The sequence below is a fragment of the Narcine bancroftii genome, chromosome 10, assembly GCF_036971445.1.
Source record: "Narcine bancroftii isolate sNarBan1 chromosome 10, sNarBan1.hap1, whole genome shotgun sequence".
Classification (NCBI taxonomy): domain Eukaryota; kingdom Metazoa; phylum Chordata; class Chondrichthyes; order Torpediniformes; family Narcinidae; genus Narcine; species Narcine bancroftii.
The window spans coordinates 93,603,370-93,620,164 of NC_091478.1; the positions used below are offsets into that span (position 1 = coordinate 93,603,370).

Consider the following 16,795-nt stretch of genomic DNA (forward strand, 5'->3'; position numbering starts at 1 on the left):
TTTCACTATTTAAATAATAATCTGATTTCTAATTTTTCATTCCAAGGTGGATGACCTCACTTTTACCAACATTGTACCCCATCTGCTGGACCCATGCACTCACTTAACCTATCTAGATCTCTCTGATGACTCTCTACCTCCTCTGTACAATTTAGTTTCCATTCAATTTGGGGTTATCAGTAACTTTGATGCCATTTATCCCAACTCACTACTTCGATTGGTTGACATCCTATATCAATGCTAATACCTTACCACAACTCTTTTCTTGTGTTTGAGTCTTTAATCTGGCACCTCACCAAACACCTTCTGTAAATCCAAGTACACAACACACACCTGTACCTCTCTATCCATGATGCTCGTTATGTCATCAAAGAACTCCAGTAAATTTGTCAAACTTGACCTTCCCTTCCTGAATCCATGTTGTGTCTTTCTGATGGAACAATTTCCATCCAGATGATCAGTATTTCTGATAGCTTCAAGCATTTTTCCTGACTACAGACATTAAGGTGGCTGGCCTATAGTTATCTGTCGTTTTCCTACATCCTTTTTTAAACAGCAGCATGACATTTGCTGTCTTCCAATCTTTTGGAACCTGTCAGAGAAATTTTGTTAAATTATCACAAATCTCAAATTGCTGCATTTCAGTACCCAAGGATGCACTGCAACAAGACCAGGGGACTTGTCTACCTTTAGGCTCACTAGTTTGTTCATCACTACCTTTTTAGTAATGATAATTGTATTCCCACTTCCCATCACATCCATAACATCTATGTTTGGCATGTTAGATGTATCCTCCAACATGAAGACTAGCACAAAATGGCCTTTCAAAGCCTCAGCTAATTCCACATTACCCAATATTAATTCCCTCCTTTTATCTTACAAGGGACCTATCTTCATATTAGACTTTCCACTTGATTTAATTATGAAAACTTTTACAGTTTTAACTTTTGTCAACTATCTCCCCTTTCTTAATTGCTCACTTAATGGTTCTTTGTTGCTTTTTAAAGTTTTCAACATCTTCAGGTTTCCCCACTATTCTTTGGCAACTTTGTACACATAAGTTCTTAATTTGATACATTCCTTCATTTACTTGGTCATTTGAGCCTCCCCATTTTTACTGTCATTGCTTTTAACTGGAATATGCATGACCTGACCACTATGAAAAATCTCTTTGAAAGTCTTGCATTGTTCCACTATACAACCTCTGTTCCCAGTGCCTGATATCGTCAACCTTGTTTAAGCATAATTCTCTAGTTTTAGATTGAGGTATTGCACCTTCCAATTGTAAGAGAAATTCAGTCATAATATGATTACTCTTTCTGAGAGGATCCAAAATTATTTTACCTATCTCATTCCACAGCACCAGATGCATTTTCCCTTGTAGGTTCAGTAACATAGTGAACAAGAAAGATATCGTGCATGCATTCTCTGATTTTCCCTATCTACGTGCAAGTTCTAGTCCCCCATGACAATTGTCATTCCATTCTTGTGTGTTATTTGGTGGCCTATAGACAACTCCCACCCGTGATCTTTTCCCTTTACTATTCCTAATCTCAGACCAGACAGATTCAACATTCTGCTTCTTTTTCATATCTATCACTGATCTAATCATTTTTTTGTTTAAAGAGCACTACCCCAACTCCCTTACCATCTTGCCCATCCTTCTGTATTACCCGATACCCTGAGATATTTAATTCCCAATTATCACCACTCTGCAGCCTTGCTTAATGACCACAAAATCCCTTTGTGTTGATTTATCCAAGAAGTTCACTGACCCTGTTTCAAATACTATGGATGTTCAGATAAAGTGCCCTTACACTCATTGTCCTTTGAGAATCCAGTAACCTTTGTGCCTTTTGTGTTTGACTTTTGAACTCCTGCTCATTCCCTATCTTTCCTTGGACCCTTAAACTGCAAAATGTCCAACTTACTAGACGTGTATTCAACAACATTCTCTGCATTGCGGATACTCCAAAATGAATCCATGTGCAGCTCAAATGCTGTCATGCAGTATGACATGGATCTAGATTGACCTGTCATGACTAAAAAAAACTTTGAATTAAAAAGCTTGACTATCTATGAAAGTTGAAAAGCAATAACCTTGCCTCCACCCCCTTTAATGTTGCTTGCTCTCCGAAACTTACCGAAACCCGCAGTAAGACAACCAGTAGCACTTAGTAAAGCAAGCAGCCCCTCAAAATGGACACTCAATGTAAATATATCATGTTATTTACATTAGAAGGGTTTGCTCACCTGAAATGCTTTAATGCACCTGCTGATGAGCTAATACAGGTGGATCATTTTGGAATTAATAATTCTAAACTCAGTAAATAATTTTTTTGAACAAAGCAGGGCTGAAGGAAGAAATGAAGAGCATACCTATTGAAATGACAGAATATAGAATGTTAAGTGATAAGCTCCATAAATAATGAAGAGGTTAATTTGTGGTAATCCATTTCTAAATCAACTCTTAATACAGTGGGTGGGTGGGGGCAGTTGACAATTTTCTGTGAGGGTTTATTACAACCTTAAAACTAAACCAGACCTGAAGTTTTTTTGTCTTTGACAAAACATTAGTTATTCTGTCCCAATTAATTATCTCTGTTCCATAACAGTGTGTGATAACCATTTGTTTTTTTCAATTTAAATCATATTAAGGGAATGCCTGTAGTCAAAAATTGATCTTAAATTGTAATTGGTAAAATGTTTTCTTTTGTGAATTTTAAATGTAATTCTTTAAACAAATAGGACATTTTTGTCTGTTTTCAGCCATTGATATGAGAAGCTAATTTGCATTAGTCATGGAACCTAATTGCATACATAAAATTTGTGATTTGAACACAACAAACAAACATTTGAACAAACCATTGTTTCAAGCATTATTATGGGTAATGATTGCATTTTTATTGATCCATTTCAAAAAATACACATGGGATTATTAGTTTATGTACTAAAATACAGCATTAAGAATTTGGAGATGGCAAGTCTGATCCTCATTTCTAGAATGAACTGGGAAACATAAAGATTGAAGTTTGGTATTTCTCCAAAAGAAGAAAGGAAGAATGCAGGAAACACTAGGCCCTTTCATACAGTGTAAAGGCAGAGACCGCCCTTCCGTCGGGAGACTTGCCTCCATAAATGTGCTCCGGCCAACACCAAGGCACCAACTGCAAGCAGCTGGCTAAGGGCGGGCTGATGACATCATGGTGATATCAGCCCGCAAATCATCTCACTCACCCCTCTCTCTCCATGACCCCATCAGGGCAGGGGCGACCGGCGGGGGGTCGTCAAGGCAGGGGTGGGGTGGTGGGGGCTATGACAGCCCTGCCGGTTGCTCCAGCACCTCACCGGGCCACTTCGGCCTTTGGGGCTGCTCATCAGCACCAGCGGCTTAATACTCAGCCGAGCAATGGCCATCTCCCTACTCATAATCCCCCACGCAGCGAGAACCGTTCCGGGAAACGCAGAGTGGTTCCAGCTGCGTGGGAGATTATGGGTAGGGAAGGCAGCCATTGCTCTGTCACCTATTTATGATATGGCAATAGACTCCCACCTCCAGTGGCTCCGGACAATGCACCAAGGTGCCGTTACGCATAAAAGCCTTTTGGAGCTGCTCCATGAACAGGCAAGTTTAACATTTTTATCTGCCTCTGCAGATGGCCTCAAAGCGGAGGCCCAACATGAAAACACCTACTGATTGGTTTTTATAGTCATCTGCAAGGAGAAAAACCTTCAGATTGGGGATAGGCTTCTCTTTTTTTTATCAGAGCAAACATATGAAACTCAACTGGACAAAATTATGTTTAAAACAAGCTAATAAAATGAGATTAAAAGTTCACCATAAATGTAACTAATTTTTTTTAATGAAAAGTTAGGAGGTTTTTTGTTTTGCAGTCTGTTGAAGCCAAGATTTGATTTTTGATATAACGATGAAATTAACTTCCTTTTGCAATAAAACATTACTAATACCATGAATATTTTTTTTCCCTCAACAGACTTGTTTGTTAATGAGGCAGCAACATGAAGCAGCTGCATTGAATGCAGTACAACGAATGGAATGGCAGCTAAAAGTACAGGAACTTGACCCAGCTGGACACAAGTCCCTGTGCGTCACCGAGGTCCCTACCTTCTATGTGCCAATGGTTGATGTGAATGATGATTTTGTGCTTCTCCCGGCATGACCGGTTGATGACCATTTGTGGGATACTTCCCAAAGGAACATGTTAGTTTTTTTTCTTTAAAATCCTTAAGTGCTGCTTGCTAAAATGATTCCCTGTTTCATGAGGAGGAAGCATCATTGAATCTATAATTGCACTTTTCACCGATTTTTAGATATCACTTCTGCAGGGAAGAAGGATGTCAAGACAGGTCAGTGGTTCAGATATAATGAAACTTGAGTGATTATGGCTGATACCAACTTGAAAGTCCCAGGTCAAAAATTGTATGCCCACATTCAACTGCAGAACAGTAGGACTCAGCCTAACTGCCATAGAAATGCCCTTGATCATGTACATGTTTTTTTTTTGCATTTGAGAGGCAATCACGATTTAGGGATGTATAAATAATTTAAGATCCACTTCAAAGTATTGGTGGAAAATAAGGAACAGTTTTGCAGTTCTCTACTTATTGATAGAAGAAATGGTTGGATGATCAAATGAGTACAGTGTGATCAGACATATTCATTGGTTAGTGTTATGAGGTCACAAGTTGGACTCTTAAGTGCATTGTGAATTAAGTTATAGATTTAAAGACTTGGGTAAATTTGGGACCTTGTCGTCATTTTATTTTAGAAAAAATATTAATCTCGAGCTTATTGTACCCATCATGCCTTTACATGCACTCTGAAGTCCACAATGATTATGAGATGCAAGCTCTGCAATTCTGTTACTGATGCAAATAAGAGTAACTGAAGAATCCTTGTTGAAGCAGTTTTTTGGTAGGGCTACTGAGTGTTTTAATTCTTATCTCTTCCCCCACCTACCCTTTATCTTTCGGGCATTCATTGCTTCTCTAGTAGAGAGCACCACTTGACACTAAAGAGCCAATACTAAATGGTTTATTAAAAAATCCCTTAAATCCTGTACAGTTTTTTAATATACATTAACCAGTGTACTGTGATGGCAATGGCTGCCTTTAGATAATTTATTTTGCCACACATCACTGCACAGTTGTAAATAAGTACTTGTACTGTAATATCACTCTTCAGAGCTAAATGTATAAAAAATCGTCAGATGTACAGTTTTTTTAGATGGCACTTTCATTTCAATTTGGAAAAATGGGCCAAATAATTTGAAATGCTCATTGTTGTACTGCTTAATCTTGGAAAGTCGCATCTTCTATTTTTTTTTCGTTATGGCTGCAGTAAAATTTATTCAGTCACTTCAAATTTTACACTAAATTGCTGGTGTGGACTAACTCCTTCAGCTTTTTTCAACTGTGTGGTTTATTTACTAAATGTTTTCATGTTTACATCGAGGTAAAACTGCTGCACAGTAAATTTACAAAGCACTGATTCAGTAAACAAATTAGAGGACAGATGCCATGTTATTCACCCATGAAAAGTAGTCATTGGACATTTGAAATGCCAGTTCTGCCTTTTGAGATATATAGAACATGTGATTTGTCTGTCTACCCCACAGTAAATTTGTTGCTAGTTTATAGGCCATTTACAGTTTTGTTTATGACTCTTTATATAACAAATTGAGAAACTGGAATACCAATTCTGGCTAAAATACTCTACCAAACTTTTGTCATTTGACAAATAGTCTTTTTTGTTGGTAAATTAGCATAAATATTCTTCAAAATGTTGTATGTCTCTATTTGTTGACATTAACTGGACTTCAATCATTAAAACAAGGCAGTTTAAAAGATCAGATGGCAAAGCTAAATTCTTTACATCTTTGGTTTTCATTGGAGACAAAATCAACTTCTGACTCAAAATAAATGATTTGATCCTATTCAGATCTACTTAGAAACTTTGTATTCTTCATAGCCTGTGAAATTTTAAATAGAATGAAAATGTCCAGATAGTAAATCTTTGCCACACAAGTCCAAGCTAGTGAAGGATCATTTCACTGTAGAAGTCAAAAGCACTTTCTGATGCAAAGAATGTCAATAGCTGGAATGTTTTAGTGGTTAAAGTAGTAAAGGCAAAATCCCTAGATGTCTGTCATTGAAGAATATCTCCATGAAACAATATTAATTGGCCATACTCATCTGTACTAACTTGTGATCATAAAATATATAAAGCAAAGATTTCTCACAATAAATTGTTGTACAAAATAATCTGCCCTACTTCTTGACTTGTGAACCCCACAGAATCCACATGTGTCTTTATAAGTTCATTGTGAACCACCTTAGGTGGACTGAATTTTACAATTAACCTAAATGTTTCAAATAAAAGTTTAAAGTCTCTGATGTAAAGTTTGAAGAACAAGTTAATGTTCACCATAAATATTGGACAACTGTATAAAATAGCAAAGCAACCATCAGACATGTCCTCCCAAGTTTACCATTGCTGCTACTGCACTGTTACACAATAGCTGTTGGCTGTTACAGTTGCATTTTAATTACCTTTTTAAGTAGGTGAGCTAACATCATAATCAGTGGATTCATTGCTATTTTGAACCTTTGCACAAGTGTATCCAAACCTTCTTGTATTTCTTGTATTTAAATTGCTTCTATTCCTTTAAAATTCCGTTTGAATTATTGTGAAGATTTCATGACTTGCCAATTATTTTAGTTTATTCAAAGTGAAAGATAGTACATTGAAACATTATCTCCTTTTTATTAATGTTTCAGTTCATTGCAGTTTAATCGGTTAGTTTTGCAGAAGACACAATCCTCAAAGGTGCCTACATAATGGTGATAATATGGAACTGGTTCTTTCAGTCAAAATCTCTACATTAATGAAAACCTGAAATATTTTGAGTGCTGTGCACATTGGCTTTTTAGTAGAGCAGAATTGTAAATTCAACTTTTATAGGTTTACTCAAGGGCATTATCTTGTTATTTACTAGTTCAATTATGTGTTTTGAACTACCTGATTACTATGATGGCTCGTTGTTTGTTTTTTCCTAAAACACATGCAGAATGTCTTTCAGTTGTGCCTAGAAATTATTGAAATTTTATGTGAGTAATTATTGCATAGAAAAATAAATATAAAAGTTCCGCAAAAAAAATCTGATTGTTTACACTACCTTCAGATTCCGGTTGTTCTGTACTGTATTTTGATGAGTTGTACTTTTTTTGGCAGAGTATTGAATTGTAAATCAGGCATATGTTATCTGTAAATCTAGCAGTTGAACTGCGTGCATTGTGTACCATTTTTGTCAACTAGATCTTTGAATGTAGGGCTCAAAACAGTTTAGCTATTCTATCCATGTATAAATCCCAACCAATGAATGATACTCAACAGATTGACTATTAAAATGTTTTTATGGTAAATGGATACAATGCAACTGAAGCAAGTGTTGATAAACAGTTAATATTGGTCTGATTGTGACATTTCATTAATTTGAGATCTCCCCCTACCTGTTCTAGGAAAAATGATGTATATCTCCATGTCGTGGCTCTGTTAATTTGACAATGTTTCGGTTTGTATGAACACTTGTCTTTTTTTTCTGAATAATCTTTCCTTTTTTGAGATGTTTAAGAGCCAATGCCTAAAAGTTAATACAATTTTCTTTGTACTATGCCTATTACAACCCTCCCTCTTTTTAAAAAAAAAAAATTGCTTGGTACCTGTTTTTAAAACTGAATTTGCAGAAATATGCCAAGTTGATTCAGGTGACAGCCATTACTTTTTGCAGAAAACAGAAATAGCCGCTTGAATATTTTATTTCCATGCACAATTGAATTTTCCCAAGAATATATTTTCTCCTCACCAACCATTTTGGAATTGTATAACAAATTATGATATTCTTAAAATTACAGTCTTTTGCATCATTGGTCTGTGAATTTCTAACTCTGACATTGTATGCAACGTCACGGTGCTTTTAGGGAATGTATAATGTCACTATCACGTTACTCTGTTTAAAGTTGGGCACAGAATTAGAATGCTACAAGGTAACAAAGAATCATAACAATTTTTATGCACAGAAATTTACAGAAACTGTTTGGGGCCCTATATCATTAAAAGAAATACTTGCTCATAAAGCATGGAAACTTCTTCCTTGCAGAGATGTGCAAAAAGCTTGTATTTACTGTCATGGTCATTCGCTTGTAAACAATGGGTCCCTGTCATGGTACTTCCTGGTTTCCTATTACAGAAGGCAATATTCAAAAGTATTTTACTGTTTTATATAATTTGTGAAAGATAAAGTGAGAAATACCACTGTCCTATATCTCAATAGGACTAAACTGATGTATTACTTTCTTTATTTATTACTTTTAATTTTCCCATAAAATTATTAGCCAAGTCCCTTCATATATATGCTTAAATAAAAATGTCACATTTATATCCTTGCCTTTTGCTGCAAGATTACATTTAAAACAATTATTGTGAACACTTCAATACACAATTAACATGCCTATTTTTGCAGTGGTTTACTGAAGAATTGTTCCAGAACTTCTAGATGCATAAACATCAGTGATAGACTGCCAAATGGTTAATTATCTTGCATTGCAGGAAATGTAGTAAAAGCAAAATTTGATATAAAATTAAGCAAGGTAGAAAGATTTTTGTTTTTTTTTAGTGTTACAATCTTCTTGTGGTGCCCAATGACTTCTGAGACTAGATGAATTATCATAAAAATGTTTTTTTTAAACTTTCCATAATAAAACTTCTGTAAAATTGCAAAACACTAATATTTTTGTCTGTATTTATACAAACAGCTTAAGTTTATAAATGTGTGGATTGCAGAGCCATATGTGTATGTATTCCTTCAAAACTAGCAATTGTCACAAAGATGTTAATGTTACCAATGGATGATAGCAAAACAGTTTAGAAATATTTTTTAAAATATGTAAAATTAGGAAGATAATATTCTTAGTCTCGTCAAGTTCTCTTATCTTAAAAGAACACTATTAGAGTTCTGGAAAATGTTTAAAAAGCCCGTCACTGTCAATTATCCAAATATTTTAAGGTGACCAACAACTATAGTCCAAAGTTTTGCACACCTCTAAGTATAGGGCAATGAACCTCTTCTTCTGACATCTGTGGTATATGGAATAAAGTCTCAGATGTGTAAATGTTCTTGCATCTGTATGAGACATTGTACATAACTGTAAATAACTAAGTTCACACTCCTCTTTGTAATAGTAAACTGTAGAATGTTTTTAAAAGAAAAGCAGTGGCAAACATGCCATCGGTGATGTAATTTTTTTGTACAATTTAGGTTACTTATGTACATATTGTTTTGGCAGTGCACCCCTGCAGTACTGTCATTAGCTGTATGAGTTCTTGCAAACAAATGTTATTTTCTACATTTGCATGTACAGAGAGAAGAGAGATACTGTTATCCCTCAAAAATTATGTTCGTAAATAAATCAAAACAAATCTGTGATTTGACTATTTTCTTTAAACCTTTCCCAATGTTTTCACTTAATATTATATTCTTACTTATTTTAACTAGTTTGATTTTTGAAGAAATAATTTACAAGATCTTTCTCAAGCTCAAATTTGTTACCTTTTTAGTCCACGTCTGCTTGGAGAGAAGGGAGGATATGATTTAGAATTGAATTTCATACGTTGAGCCAGAAACGAAACCACATTTACCAAAAAGGCACCCAGAGTAATGAAAGGAAACTCACTTCAAATAAATTCTTGTTACAAGCAGAATTAATTATGGTCTGTAGTTCAAATGGACAAAGTTTTCTCTGTTTCAACAAGTTTTAGTTTTGGTCTATTCTACATGATTAGAGGAGGCCAATTGGAGTGTAATACTAGTATTAATTCAAAGAGGAGAGAAAGCATCACATAAATCACTCAGATAAAAATAATGCTAGAAAACTTGGTCAGTCCAAATCTCAAACTTACAATAATTTCTCTGCCACTGATGAGAGGCTCACTGTTTTATAATTTCAGAGTCATTTTCTATTTCCCTTATAGAAAGGTACAATATTGACTCTTCTACAATCCCATGATTAAAGAAGATAAAGGTTTCATTTCAAAACCATAGCAATCTCCTCTTGTCTCTCAATAACCTGGGGTAGATAGAGCAATTGACTGGAGTGAAGATGTTCTATTTGCACACACAGATCCTCCCTCACCAAACAGTCCTTCCAAATGAAGGAACATTTCACTTGTGAATTTTCAGGGGTTATTTAATGCATCTTGTGTTCCCGTTGTGGTCTCCTGTTGATTGGAAAGACTGGGTGCAGACTGGCAGATCACTTTGTTGAGCACCTCATCTCTGTCCGCTGCAATAGAGTGGATCTCCCAGTGGCCACCATTTCAATTTCCATCCCATTCCCTTGCTGGCATATCTATTCATGGTCTCATGCAATGCCAGTCTGATACTATCTGCAAATTGGAGGAACAACACTTCATTTTCTGTCTTGGCATCCTCCAACCAGATGCCATTAACATTGACTTCTTTGATTTCCATTCAACCCATCCCCGCCCCTGCACTCTTCCCCTGTTTTCTTAACCTTCCCTTTTTCCTCTGTCTCTTTTCAGAGCTAAAATGAATTCTCACCTTTCCTCTTGTATCCAATTAACATTTTTTGTTGGTCTGGACTTCTCCCTCAGCCATTCTCTTTATTCTTGTGCCCTCCTCTACTTTGTTTATTCCTTGAAGAAGAGCTCAGGCCCAAAACGTCAGTACTATATCTTTACCTCCTATGGATGTTGTGAGACCAGCTGTGTTCCTCCAGCATTTCTGTGTTTTAAGGTCAGTTGACTGACCTTCAGAACCTATCCCCATCTTGTGGTCTTGCCCTCTCTGAGAGAATCATGCAAAAGAACGACTCACCCATGATTTATAATAGGAACGAGATTTTTTAAAATCCTGATATAAGTTTTGAGTTGTTAAAAAAATTCAATGCAGTTAAAAATGTGTTATGGAAGAAAGATTATGCCTTTGTCTTAAGGTATCCATCAGTTTTGAAGGTCTTTGTTCCAGAAAGGAGAAATAGGTTTTCACAGAACCTAATGAGGCAAAGGTGTATGCTGATTCATTGCCTGAAAAAGCAAGGCAGGTGAATGCTGATACTTGAATGTATTATCAGATGGAAAAAGTTTTGCTGTAACTGAGGAAAAAAGTAATATTTTGAGAGAATTTAAACGGGGAGGTTTTAACCTTTAAGTGATCTATATTTTTTTTAAGGATCTATGAGAGAATTAGAATCTATGATTTAAAAATAGAATAAGGGATTGGCATATCAAACGAGTTAGTGGGGACCATGAGCCATGAATGTGATTTGGATCACATCCCGAAAAGCTCAGGGAATAGAGATGTAACATCATGTGCCTCGGTGGGGGGGTGGGGGGGGGGGAGGTTTCTTTAGTTCTTATTTCTATCTTTTCTTATTTGACTCCTGGATTGACTAAGATTATTTTCACAGATGCCGTTGTTTTAGTGGGAGTGAGAGGAGTGGGAAAGGGACGATCGATTGGGAGAAGATTTAATATTGGTACTTAATGGCAGGAAAATTGAATTTTATGAGTATTAATAGAATTCAGAATCCAATAAAATGAAAAAAAATTAAATTATATTTAAAAAGATTAAAGTAGATATAGCTTTTTCAGGAAACTCATTTGACTGAAATTGAACATGGGAAGTTGAAAAGAGATAGGGTTGGATTTGTATTGGATCTGTATAGGAGTAGCTATATTAATAAATAAAAAATTACCAATTAAAATACTGGATACATATTAGATATAAAGCAGGGAGATATATAATGATTAATTGTCAAATTTATTCAAAATATTGGACATTAATGAATATATATAATCACCAAATGTGGATGATAGGAAATTTATGCAAGATATTTTAATGCAATTATCAAGTGCCCAGGGGAAAAATAATAATAGGTGGAGATTTTAATTTTACTTTTGATTCAAAACTAGATAGATCAGGTGGAAATATTGTTAAAAATAAAGTTGTTAAAATCGTGACAGATTTAATGAATGAGATGTGACTTGCTGGTTGATGGAGGAAAATTCATCCTAATGATGGGAACCATTTAAAAAATTCTTTTAGACATAAGATGTATTCACATATTGATATGTTTTTAGTCTCTACACAATTCAGAAGATTGAATATCAAGCAAGCATATTATTGGATCATTCACCTTTAGTATAAGTACCGCGCGCTAACCGATTGCGCCACTGGAGCTCTTGATCATTCACCTTTAGTGATGTCAATTGCACTGGAAGAACAAAATGTGGGTTATAGATGGAGATTTAATACAGTACTTTTAAAGAGGAAAAATTTTTGTGAATTTGAGACAACAGATAATGTTTTTTTTCTTGAAATGAATGAACACTCAGTAGCAATACAACAGAAATATGAATTAGGTGATAGAGCCCATAAAAATTTAGCATGGCAACTCAAAGTGGAGCAATTATCAAGAATAATAATACCAACAAAAAGAAAATCTGGTCAAATTACATATAAAATGCAAGAAATTAACAATGATTTTAGGAATTTTTATAAACAATTATATCAGTCTGAATCTTTAAAGGATGAGGGAGGGGGGGAAATAGTTGAATGTCTCTCACGTTACATTGCCTGAATTAAATGACGAAAAAAATTGAATTATTCAATTCCTCTACGGATGTTGAAGTAGATGATATTTTGATGTCTTTGCCAAATAATAAGACTGCAGGAGAGGACGGTTTATCTCCAGAGTTTTATAAAGAATTTAAGGAGTTGTTAATTCCTGTTTTTATGGGACTTTTGCATCAAATGAGAGACTCTTAACGATTTAACCAGAATCTTTTCTTCTCTTTGGCTTGGCTTTGTGGACGAAGAGCATTAATAACAGTTATTCCAAAAAGGGAATGATCCTTTATTACCATTCTCTTACAGACCAATATCATTATTAAAAACAGATTATAAAATGGTATCCAAATTATTAGATAATAGATATACTAAATATTTACCTAAATTAATAAATATGGATCTGCAGACAATATAGTTAAATTTATAAATATACTAAATGTAGCCCAGAAAGAAAAAGATACCAGCAGCAGTGGTGGCTTTAGATGTGGAAAAAGCATTTGATAGACTAGTATGGGATATTTTATTTAAAGTATTTAATGTTTTTGGAACTTCAAATGATTTTATAAATTGGATAAGAGCTTTGTATAATCATCCAAAAGCTAAGGGTCACAAATAGGCAAATATCGAAACCTTTTCCATTAGAAAGGTCATCTAGTCAAAGATGCCCATTATCATCATTTTTATTTGCATTGACTATAGAATCATTGGCAGATGTGATAAGAAGAGATAATGAGATTAAGGGTTTTACGATAGAAGATGGAGGACATAAAATTAGCTAGTTTGGAGATGATATATTTTATCTTGTAGAACCAGAAATATCATTGAAAAGAGTGAAGTGATGCCTATGAATGATGGGGACTATACATTAAGTAAGCAGGTGATGAAGTTTAAGTGGCAAAGGGAAGCAATTAAATATCTAGGAATTAATATTGATATGAATTTAAGTAATTTATTTAAATTGAATTATCTAACATGACAAAAAAATTAATGAAGATTTAAAGAGATGGAAAGATTTACCAATAACTTGAATAGGAAGGGTAAATTTGCAATAAAGATAAATATTTTTCTGAGGTTGCAATATTTATGTCAATCATTACCCATTCCTATACCAATGAAGTTTTTTCAAGAATTAAATAAAAGTGTAAGAACGTTTATTTGGTGTGATAAAATACCAAGGATAGCTTTGGAAAAATTAACTTGGAAATTTGATCAGGGAGGATTATGGTTGCCAAATTTTAAAAATTATTATAAAGGAGCTCAATTAAGATTTCTATCCTCCTGTTATCAAATTGGGGAGAAGACAGCGTGGATACATATTGAAATGAATAATAAGTTAAACTAATCCAGAACATTTTTTGTTTAAATAGAACAAGGAACTTGAAAAGAGTATCAATTTTAAAACATTTATTCAAGATATGGAATCGAATTCCTATACAAAGATTGAATTAAGAACTACCAAATATCTAAGTTGATGGGTTTTTTTTCTTGACTTTTGAACAAATGAAAGAGAAATACAATATACCAAATAAAACTATTTTTTCATACTATCAGCTTAAATCATATTTAAAAAAGAAATCAGATGTGACTTTTAGATTTCCGGAACAGAGCCCATTTGAGTATTTAATAATTTATACATTTATTGAGAAATTTATTACTAATATGTATGTACAATTACAGGACACATTGCAGAAAAAGGAACTTGCTATGAGCCCAGAGGACCCCAAACCCCAGCAGCAATAGATATTCACCAAAACAAATGGTTACTGTCTTGGGTAAACTTATATCTCTCATTTTGTTCATTTTAGATTGGTCAGTGTTTGAGCTACCAAAAGAAAATAGACACACACACCGAGAGCAGTTCAGATTATACAAATGTTTATTACAAATTCAAAAGCTGATTTCACACTACAATGTGCAAGCCCTTTCCAACTAATCATCGCTTGGACTGGTTATCTTCTAATTTCCAGGCTGACATAATACATTTTTTTGCTACAGCTAGGGCTATCCTAACAAATCTTTTTTGTGCACCATCCAAATCGAGTCCAAATTCTTTGTTTTTTATGTTACTTAGGAGGAGGATCTCTGGGTTTTTTTGGTATATTGCTTTTTGTGATTTTATTTAATATCTGGTTTAGATCTTCCCAAAATTTTTCTACTTTCTCACATGTCCAAATTGCATGAATTGTTGTTCCCATTTCCTTTTTACAGCGAAAACATCTGTCAGATACTGTTGGGTCCCATTTATTTAACTTTTGAGGTGTGATGTATAGCCTGTGTATCCAGTTATATTGTATCATACGTAACCTCGTGATAGACAACAGACTCGCCAAGGCAAATAGCGCCTTTGGAAGACTACACAAAAGAGTCTGGAAAAACAACCAACTGAAAAACCTCACAAAGATAAGCGTATACAGAGCCGTTGTCATACCCACACTCCTGTTCGGCTCCGAATCATGGGTCCTCTACCGGCACCACCTACGGCTCCTAGAACGCTTCCACCAGCGTTGTCTCCGCTCCATCCTCAACATCCATTGGAGCGCTCACACCCCTAACGTCGAGGTACTCGAGATGGCAGAGGTCGACAGCATCGAGTCCACGCTGCTGAAGATCCAGCTGCGCTGGATGGGTCACGTCTCCAGAATGGAGGACCATCGCCTTCCCAAGATCGTATTATATGGAGAGCTCTCCACTGGCCACTGTGACAGAGGTGCACCAAAGAAAAGGTACAAGGACTGCCTAAAGAAATCTCTTGGTGCCTGCCACATTGACCACCGCCAGTGGGCTGATAACGCCTCAAACCGTGCATCTTGGCGCCTCACAGTTTGGCGGGCAGCAGCCTCCTTTGAAGAAGACCGCAGAGCCCACCTCACTGACAAAAGGCAAAGGAGGAAAAACCCAACACCCAACCCCAACCAACCAATTTTCCCTTGCAACCGCTGCAATCGTGTCTGCCTGTCCCGCATCGGACTGGTCAGCCACAAACGAGCCTGCAGCTGACGTGGACTTTTTACCCCCTCCATAAATCTTCGTCCGCGAAGCCAAGCCAAAGAAAGATCATACGTAACCTCGTGTTTATTGTATTTCTCATAGCTCCAGAGCATAACTTCTCCCATGTTTCCTTCTTTATCTTTATGTTTAGATCTTGTTCCCATTTTTGTTTAGTTTTACCATTTGTTTCCTCGTTCTCCTTTTCTTGTAGTTTGATGTACATGTTTGTTACAAATTTTTTGATTATCATTGTGTCTGTAATCACATATTCCCAAGAGATTCCTTGTACCTCTTCTTTGGTGCACCTCTGTCTCGGTGGCCAGTGGAGAGATAAGTTAAAGTGTGATTCTGTTTTTCGTGGTTAAAGATAAGTAAAAGCACATTTTGTCTCAGTGACCGTTTGTCGTGGTGAATATCTATTGCTGCTGGGTTTGGGCTGGACCGGGAGTGGGGGGGTGGGTCCTCCTGGTTACACCCCCCCCCAGCCCATTTCTACAGGTGAGATCACGTGCGGCCTCCGCCTCGCCAATGGCGGGCTTCAAGGTGACAGGAAGGTGTTGCACGTCCCGCCCCCCCCCCCCCCCCTTTTAAAGGCTAGCGATTGGTCGCTGCCAATGACTCACCGGCTTCGCTCCCTACCGGTCGCAACGAACGAAGGGAGGGAGGGATGGAGTTCGACAAGATCATCCCGCACATCGGGGGCTTCGGCCGCTGCCACAGGACACTGGCGGCTTTCGCCTGCCTCCCCAACCTGCTGGTGGCCCTGAGTTTCTCGGCCGGCGCCTTTTTCGCGCTCACCCCGCGCCACCATTGCCGGCCTGACCCGCAGCTCCTCCCCGAAGCCCTGCGGAACCTGTCCGGGGTGTCGCTGCTCAACCACAGCCTGCCGCGGCGAACGGGCGACGACGAGGACGGCGCCACGGGCTGGAGCCGCTGCCGACTCCTCCACTACCCGTCGGCGCGAGCGGCCGCGCTGCTCCCCAACGGCAGCGTCGCGTGCACCCGAGGCTGGCGCTTCGAGCCGTCCGTCGGCCTGGAGACCAATGTCGTCACCCAGGTGAGTCGGGGCGGGGGGTGGGTGCGCGCGCTGACCGGAAGTCTGCAGAGCCAGGTGTGCGCGTTCTTGCACCTCATTT

General features: G+C 36.9%; 2 protein-coding genes across 7 annotated transcripts in view; both read left to right on the forward strand.

Annotated features, from left to right (window-relative positions):
* Nucleotides 1-9,503, forward strand: part of ankrd11 (ankyrin repeat domain 11) — a 105,286-nt gene extending 95,783 nt beyond the window's left edge. For all 3 annotated transcript variants that reach the window (XM_069901880.1, XM_069901881.1, XM_069901882.1), the window contains one exon: nucleotides 3,996-9,503. In XM_069901880.1, the coding sequence (XP_069757981.1) occupies nucleotides 3,996-4,181 (186 nt within the window). In that variant the 3' untranslated portion in view covers nucleotides 4,182-9,503. The remainder of the gene's footprint in view (nucleotides 1-3,995) is intronic.
* A 6,766-nt stretch (nucleotides 9,504-16,269) lies between these two features.
* slc22a31 (solute carrier family 22 member 31) overlaps nucleotides 16,270-16,795 on the forward strand; it is a 77,097-nt gene continuing 76,571 nt past the window's right edge. For 3 of the 4 annotated variants that reach the window (XM_069901890.1, XM_069901892.1, XM_069901891.1), the window contains exon 1: nucleotides 16,270-16,716. In XM_069901890.1, the coding sequence (XP_069757991.1) occupies nucleotides 16,327-16,716 (390 nt within the window). In that variant the 5' untranslated portion in view covers nucleotides 16,270-16,326. The remainder of the gene's footprint in view (nucleotides 16,717-16,795) is intronic. The other variant, XM_069901889.1, reaches the window with a different exon arrangement.